The sequence below is a fragment of the Mesitornis unicolor genome, unplaced genomic scaffold, assembly GCF_000695765.1.
Source record: "Mesitornis unicolor isolate BGI_N332 unplaced genomic scaffold, ASM69576v1 scaffold12009, whole genome shotgun sequence".
Lineage (NCBI taxonomy): Eukaryota > Metazoa > Chordata > Aves > Mesitornithiformes > Mesitornithidae > Mesitornis > Mesitornis unicolor.
In genome coordinates, this window is record NW_010205253.1 from 5404 (window position 1) to 13789 (window position 8386).

The 8386-nt window shown below is 58.7% G+C and overlaps 1 protein-coding gene across 1 annotated transcript; it reads left to right on the forward strand.

The window, feature by feature from the left end:
- Window positions 1-908: 908 nt before the first annotated feature.
- LOC104546054 (scavenger receptor cysteine-rich domain-containing group B protein-like) lies at window positions 909-7914 on the forward strand (the record flags this gene model as incomplete). The annotated part of the gene is made up of 8 exons (XM_010191344.1): window positions 909-1064; window positions 2461-2605; window positions 3614-3649; window positions 5006-5311; window positions 6008-6079; window positions 6354-6683; window positions 7487-7567; window positions 7840-7914. Coding segments are annotated over 8 exons (1201 nt in total), but the record flags the coding sequence as incomplete, so codon positions are not given.
- Window positions 7915-8386: the final 472 nt, after the last annotated feature.

Genomic DNA, 8386 nt, shown 5'->3' on the forward strand with positions numbered 1-8386 from the left:
CGCCAGCACCCAATTTAGGGACGTGTCCCTGCTGCCTTCCTGAAACCCGAGCCATTCCCTGCCCGCCATGGCTCCCTAGACCTCTCCCCGCGCTTCCTCCCTCTCCTTCTTCTTCTTCCTCTCTCCCTCCTCTGTTTTCGGGATGCGGTGCCCAAGGAGAGGATGCAGGGCTCCCGTCCTGTGCTAGAGCCGTAGCCCAAAGGTGCCAAGGGATGATGGGCTGGGACTGCTTGGTTGATGGATGAGATCTTTCTGCTCTTCGTTCTTTATTTTTATTGTTTAAAATTATTTACATCTATTTTTTACATGGGAATGTTCATTCCAACGATGATTTTTTAATTTTTTGTAAGTGGCTCGCCAGCTCTTTCCTTTACTTCAAAAGAGAGTATTTATTTCTGGGATTAAATACACCCATCTTTATACTGGAAAGGAAATACCAAGCAGGTATGTGAATTTATGATGCTTTTTTTTCCCGGTAATTACAAATAATGATCTGATGGGGCGGAGGCAGCTGAAAGACTACAGGTTTTGTGAAGCTGCTTGAATAGTTGAAAAGTGGAAGAAGTGACAGCAAGAGAGCAGGCGCTGGTCCGGCTGCAGCCAAGGGGGACCAAAGGGGACCCAAGAGGAACCCAAGGGGGACCCAAGGTGGACCAAAGGGGTCTGTGCCTTGCCAAAGTGGCTCATTATGGCTTAAAAGCAGTTTATAATGTATAGAGATTCTTAAACTGCCCCTTGGCTGCAAGGAAAGGGGGCTCAGTTTGTAGCCAAACCCCAAGTGTTGGGCTGAGGATGGAGAAGCACAGATGGCAAAGGAAAGGTGGGGTTCTGGGTTTTTTACCTTTCTGGGGTCGCCGCGGCGCAGCATTGCAGCAGTTAATGCCCGCTGCCACCCTGCCCGGGCGCAGGAACGCGCTGGCTCCAGCACAAAAGCGCCCAGCGATGACAACGATGACAACGATGACAACGATGACAACGTCCCCGAGAGCAGGACACGGCACGGGGTTTGGCCGGGGCAGGGCGGCTGCGGGGCCCACACCGGGGACAAAAGGCGACTTTATTCGGTGCTGCGGGCGGGATGAATGGGGTATTGAAAGCACCCCCTCGGGGAGTAGATTGGTTTTCATCCCTGTCTCTGGGCCGTCTGTGTGCTGGCGGGGCTCCTCTGGGCTTGGTCAGGAGAAACTCAGTGGGGAGGTGTAACGGGGCTGTACCCCATCCATGATGGCTCCATCCTTCAATGGGGAGGTGTAACGGGGCTGTACCCCATCCGTGATGGCTCCATCCCTCAATGGGGAGGTGTAACGGGGCCGTACCCCATCCGTGATGGCTCCATCCCTCAATGGGGGGGGGGAACGGGGCGGCTCCATCCCTCAATGGGGAGGGGTAACGGGGCCGTACCCCATCCATGATGGCTCCATCCTTCAATGGGGAGGTGTAACGGGGCCGTACCCCATCCGTGATGGCTCCATCCCTCAATAGGGAGGTGTAACGGGGCTGTACCCTATCTGTGATGGCTCCATCCCTCAGTGGGGAGGTGTAGCAGGGACGTACCTCATCTGTGGTGGCTCAATCCTGCACCTCCAGTGCTGCCATCATCTCTTGCTGGTGCAGGTGACAAAACCAAAGGCTTGTTCTGGGGGCTTGGGAGCCCACCCAACCCCTGGTCTTGAGGGGCCTTGGCTGGGTGGTCACAACACCAGCTCAAGGTCCCATCCCAGAGCTCTTCCCACCCTGTGCCCCCGCAATGGAAAAGCAGGAGCAGCACAAGGCTGGAAGAGGGCTTTTCTCGGGGATACTGCAGATTTCAATGACCTTTCCCAATTTTCCGGCCATCTGTAGATGCCCCAGGCAGCAGCAGTGGTGCCCATCCCTTCGGGAGCTGCTGTGTGGGATGCAGGGGCTGATATTCGGGCTCAGCTCAGCTGCGACTCCAGCCTGGCTGTGGCAGCATCCTCACGATGGCACTGCTCCACAGCGCACGCTGCCTCCCAGGGCCGCTGCGATGCTGTGGGGCTCCCGAGGGGTAACCGAAAGTGGGATCAGCCCCATCCTGCACCCCAGCAGAGAGAAACAGAGCCAGAAATCCATCATCTCAGCAGTAATTCCTGAGTGGAGCAGGAAATGAAGGGGAAATGGCTCATCTCTCCCTCATTTTCTGCCTGACGTTCCCCTTTGCTTTCCATGGTGTCCCCGGGGCGTTTGTGTCTCCATCCCTGGGTGAATGAAGCTGTGCTCCCTCAGTCCCCAGGCGTCTCTGCCTTCCCACAGAAAAGCCTGGCTGCTCCCAGTTTTGCCTCTCTTGTTCTCCATAAACCCGACCTGAGCTCTTTTTCATCCGACTCCTGGCCACTGCTCCTGCAGGGGCTGAGGAGGGACCTGTTTGAGGGTCCTGTGTCACCCTTGGCGGGCGAGGGCTCCCCTGGCCACCACCTTTAACGCCGCATCTGCCTGTTTCAGGGACGATCTCCTTGGGACCGGGGCGCAGCAATGGGACACAGTTCCCGTCCATCCGGCTGGCACGGCGAGGGGACACCAGACATCGGGGCACTGCCGTCCCTCCTGATGCCAGCCACCTTCCTCCTCCTCCTCCTCAGCCCTGCTGGTGAGTGGTGGGACAGGAGGAGGGGGCAATTTTAGGCACCCACTATCTCCCTCCTGGCCTCAGATTCGCGGACAGGAGGTTTTCTTCGTGGAGAGCCATGAGCAGAAATGTCACCACATCCCCAGAGCCATTGGAGCACCCCATGGGACCCGTCCTGGGTGGGATGACCCCAGTCCCACATCGCTCCTGCCCGGCACTATCTGGCAGATCAGAATCATTTAAATCAAACTGGGAAAAGCCGTCCCTGCTCCAGACCCACCCACGGGAGCACCAGAGTAATTATCCCGGTGTGACTTTGTCAGCGTAATTACAGCAGGCGCAGGCAACACCTTCCCGCCTCAACAAAGCCCTGCCAAGACAAAGCCAGCCCCAAAGCCGGCAATTAAGGTGTAGTCAGACACTGTAATTGCATTAAACCGGTTTTTGCTGTTCCCACCCCCTCAGCTGGTGCTTCCCGGCCCCCCCGACCCAGAGCAGCTGGGGCACGGGGACCCCGGGATTTCTCCCTTTATTTTTGGTTTTTAGAGGCTGGATCAAAGGAAGGGGCAAGGCTTGCTCTCCCCTCCCAAAATCCCGGTTTCCCCTCGCTCCCCCTCAATGCCGACGCCAGGCGTATTTCCTCAGGTGTCTCTTGACTTTGCTGGGGGATACTCTCCAATGAGTGTTTCAGAGCTTTGATTTTTGACATGAAGGGAGATGAACACTGAATATTTAACAACGTCCTTTTCATCCACGGCTTTTTCAGCACTGGAGCGGGCTTGGTGTTAAAAATCAATACAGACTGGGATCAAAGGCCCTTCCTAAAAAGCCTCACGTCCCCACCTTTTTGGTGCAGAGGTGATGTGAGTTACATCCCTCCCATTATCTCGCCCATGGGGCTGCCATGTCCTTCCCATCCTCGCCTTCCCCTTCCCTTGGTCCCTCCCATTTGATCCCAGTTCCCACTGAGCTCGCATTTTGCAGCCTCCCTGGTCCAGCTGTGCTGATCCCTGTGCTTCTCCATTGCAGGCACCACCTCTGAGCCTGCGCTGCTGCCCTTCCCAGGTGAGGGTCATCTCTTTTCTCTAACAAGTCAAAAAATGCATTTCTTGGGGTTAAAAATTGAGTTTGGGGAAGTTAGAAAAGGAAGCATGTTGGTTTGGAACAAAAAGCGGCAAGAAAAAGCAAAACATCTTTCACAGAAAGGAAATGGAGATTTTTTGATTAACCCTATTCCGCTTATTATCCCAAGAGGGGAACTTTGTCTCCTCCTGCTGCCTCCCTGTCCCCATGCCATTCATCACCCCCTAGCGAGTGGTCCCCTTGATGTGGCAGGGCAAGGGGGCGTGCTTGCCCATCCCCATCACCCACGGCTTGCAGAGACCATCTCCATCCCACCATCTCCACCCCACCATCTCCATCCCACCATCTCCATCCCATCATCTCCATCCCATCATCTCCACCCCACCATCTCCATCCCATCATCTCCATCCCACCATCTCCACCCCACCATCTCCATCCCACCATCTCCATCCCACCATCTCCATCCCATCATCTCCACCCCACCATCTCCATCCCATCATCTCCATCCCATCATCTCCATCCCACCATCTCCATCCCATCATCTCCATCCCACCATCTCCATCCCATCATCTCCATCCCATCATCTCCATCCCATCATCTCCACCCCACCATCTCCATCCCATCATCTCCATAGCTCCACCCCACCACCTCCACCCCACCATCTCCACCCCATCATCTCCATCCCACCATCTCCATCCCATCGTCTCCATCCCATCATCTCCATCCCACCTTCTCCATCCCACCATCTCCATCCCACCTTCTCCATCCCACCATCTCCACCCCACCATCTCCATCCCATCATCTCCATCCCACCTTCTCCATCCCACCATCTCCATTCCACCATCTCCATCCCACCATCTCCATCCCACCAACTCCATCCCACCATCTCCATCCCATCACCTCCATCCCACCATCTCCATCCCACCAACTCCCCCACGGGACCAACTCCAGACGCATCTGTTGAGGCCAATAAGAATTCACTGATGACTTCTCATCACTTGTCACCCATCACACAGCATCCCGTGGTGCCACACATCCATTTCCCTCCTTTCCCGTTGGGTTGTTGCCCAGGCCATTGGTAGATGGGGCGATGGCGCTTCTCATTTTTGTGTTGAGATGCGTTGAGTCTTCATGGCCATGGGTGAAGAGAAGCCCAAACCCCACCATCAGCTGGGTACCACCAAGCCAACAGCCACCTCGTGCGACGGCAAAGGGTCGCCGTTTTCATTAAGAAGCAGAGATTTGACGCAGAGGGGGCTCACGCTCTCCCTGTGATGCCCACCGGGTCCTTGTCACCTCCTGGGCCGCTGAGGGACCCCTCTCTGTGCGTCCTTCCAGAGATCCGGCTGGCCAACGGGCCCAGCCGGTGCCAGGGGCGCGTGGAGATCCACTACAACGGCTCCTGGGGGACGGTGTGCGATGACGACTGGGACATCATGGACGCCAACGTGGTGTGTCGCCAGCTGGGCTGCGGCCACGCCATCACCCTGCCGGCCGCCATGACCTTCGGCCAAGGCAGCGGGCCCATCCTCCTGGACAATGTGGACTGCAAGGGCTGGGAGGCCGCCCTGAGCGAGTGCTGGAGCCACGGCTGGGGCATCCACAACTGCTACCACTACGAGGACGTGGCTGTCGTATGCAACGGTAACGAGGGTCGGTTCCTCGGGGGCGAGGAGAGCAGGGGGGCCTGTGGTGCTGCAAGTGTCCGCAGAGACCTTGAGGGAGCCCAAGAGTCGGATCTCAGAGCCTGGGTCAGCCAAACTTCCTCGGCACCCTTTCCTCACCCTTTTCCTCGATCCAGGTCACCTCTTGGCTCAGCACGTTGGTGCTCCATGGGGTGACCTGTGTCGTGTTCCCCGTCACTCCCACCACGGGGACTTTGGAACCTCTCCGTCACGATCCCCGAACCCACCCACGCTCCTGCCTCTGCATCAGCCGTTGCCCAACTGCTCTTTCCCCTTTTGCCTTGCTGTTCTTTAAACTGCTGAGCTTTTCGGTAGGAAATGTTCCTAAAGGTGAGAAAAGCGGTGGAAAAGCATCTGAACTCAGCATGTGAAAGTGGAACGGCCCCGTGCCGACCCTTATACACCCTACATGTGCCTTCTGCACGGCTACGTGGGGTTTGCTTTCCACCGCACCAGCAGCCGAGGCCCTGGTTCCATCCTGCACCCACAGCCAGGCAGGGAGCTCTGGGCAGGACATGGCTACAAACCCCCTTTCCCTCCCCATCGGGGTTGGTTTGGTGCAGACCCTCCTGTTTCTGCGTGGGTGCCTGGGGGAGCAGTGGATGGATGCAGGCTCGGGGATGGACGTGGGGTCTCCATCTATTTCCCTTCCCAGAGCTCTCGCCCACACCAGCCAGCGAAGGGCCGACCACCAGGACCCTCGCCACCTCGGTACAGGATGGGGAAGGTGAGCCATTCACCATTGACACCCCATTTCCCTCTGTGAAGACCCCAACTCTCCAGCTGCAAGAGGCAGAGCACTGGGAACCCCATCCTCGTGCTGCCCATTACCAACTCCTGAGGTTCCCCACGGCTCCCCCAAAGCGTTGCCTCTTCCCCACCGTTTCTCACCTTGCTTCTTTGCCATCGCGGGTGCTCTGATGGCACCACTGTGCCGCGATGCCCGTGGTGACCTCCCAGCGACAGCCACGTCCCCCTCACCACGCGCTGTCCCCCTCCAGGTGACGGCAGCATCCGCCTGGTGAGTGGGGCCGATGCCTGCCAGGGGCGGGTGGAAATCTTCTACCGGGGGAGCTGGGGCACGGTCTGCGACGACGACTGGGGCCTGCGCGATGCCAGCGTGGCGTGCCGGCAGGCGGGCTGTGGCCAGGCCCTGGACTACAAGAGCAATGCCTATTTCGGCTACGGCACGGGGCGCATCCTCCTGGACAACGTCAACTGCGAGGGCAGTGAGCCCTTCCTCTCCGCCTGCTACAGCCTGGGCTGGGGCATCCATAACTGCGGCCACCACGAGGACGCCGGGGTCATCTGCGCAGGTACCGGGCCACAGGGTCATCTTTGGGGTTGTCCCCAGGTGGGAAAACCTCCAGGGACAAGCTGGTCCTCGAGGAGAAGTGGCCTCGGATGGGTGCTGTCATGCCCAAGGTTGGGCTGCCGCTCGCTGTGGGAGCATCCTTTCTCCTCATCCGCCGACATCCTGGTGCTGCAAGGGGCTGGGACACGGCCCCAGCAGTGATTTATTTGCAAGGAAAACGCATCTGCCCGCTTGCCATTTTCCTGCTCTGTGGCTGGAAACCTCGCTGCCGCGTCCAGGAGGAGCCGGGGCCCAGCCGGCATCCCTGCCAGCGATGCATTTCTGCCGCTGATTTCCATTTCTGATGTCAATAATCCCCCTGAATTCCCTCGTTATCACAGTGCTGGTGCTTTCCCTTTTGCGCTGTTACCAAAAAAAAGGGGCTGATGCAGGGAGAAAGGACAATTTCCTCAGGCTGGTCCCTTCCTCCCAAAATGTCCCCGTCCTCTCTGACACCTCACCCGGGCACCTCACTGATGGCACCGTTGCGTGTGGCCCCTGCTCAGTGGGGCAGGGATAAATAAATGAAGCTTTGGCGCTAACGAGCGCTGCCTGATGAACCTCCCAGGGGTGCGGAGGAGAGGGGGACCCCTGGGTGCTGAGGTGGGACCTTGGCGCCGGGGCTGGGGGGGAAGCCCCATCTCCATCACATCCACAGCAGGGGTGTGTGGGTGGTCGTGGTCCATCTTCATACTCATCCCCTTGGAGCATCCTGGGTCTGCCTTCACAGCTTCGTGCCTTCCCCCCGTGTGTCACCTCTGTTCCTCTGTGTCACCGCAGGGCTGGACACGTCCACCATCACCTCCTTCACCACCTCGGTGACACTGGACTACGAGGAGACGCTCACCGCCACAGCCACAGGTAAGGGGTTGGCACCCTTGCGCCATAGCCAGGACTTGGGGGCTTGCTGGGGGGGAAACACGGGGTCTTCTGTGTCCCCTTGTGTCCCCAGCATGGGCACCTTGGGGTCCCACCATGCATAGGTGAGGCTTGGGGGGTGACATTGCAAGGAGCTTGCCATGGGGCCACCGTGGTGCTGGAGGTCGCTGGCACCAAGCGGTGTGTGGGGGGCAGTGGGTGCTGGAGCTGAGCCCCCTCCCAATGCCTGCATGTCCCTGTGCTTGTCCCAGCAGTGACAGACGGTGGGGACCAGCCCTCCCAGGCCACCGAGGTGGCCACCACCGCCCTCCTCACCATCGAGCAGGAAAGTGAGTGTGCGGCTGCTGCTTGGGGTCTGACATGGCTGCAGGGGGGGTCCCTCCACGTCCCTGGGGGGTCACCCCATGTCCCCTTCTCGCAGGGGACCTGCTGCTTCCCCAGGATTTACCTCATCCTCCCAGGGCTCTTTCCCAGGGGATCCCCAGCACCCCAGGGGTCACCAATGAGTTGCCCCGTGCCCCCAGGATGCACCCCACGTCCCCAAGGGTTACCTGACATCCTGGGGGCTCTCCCCACATCCCCAGGGGTTACCCCACACCCCAGGGCTCACTCTGCATCCTCAGAGGTTGCTCTGTGTGCCCTGTGCTCACCCCATGCCCCCCCACAGGTCACACCACATCCCCAGGACTCATCCCACATTCCCAGAATTTCCTTGGTGTCCCCAGAGGTTCACCCCACGCTCCTTGAGGGCTCACTCCATCCCTCCAGGGCCTCACCGCACATCCCCAAGGCTCACTACAC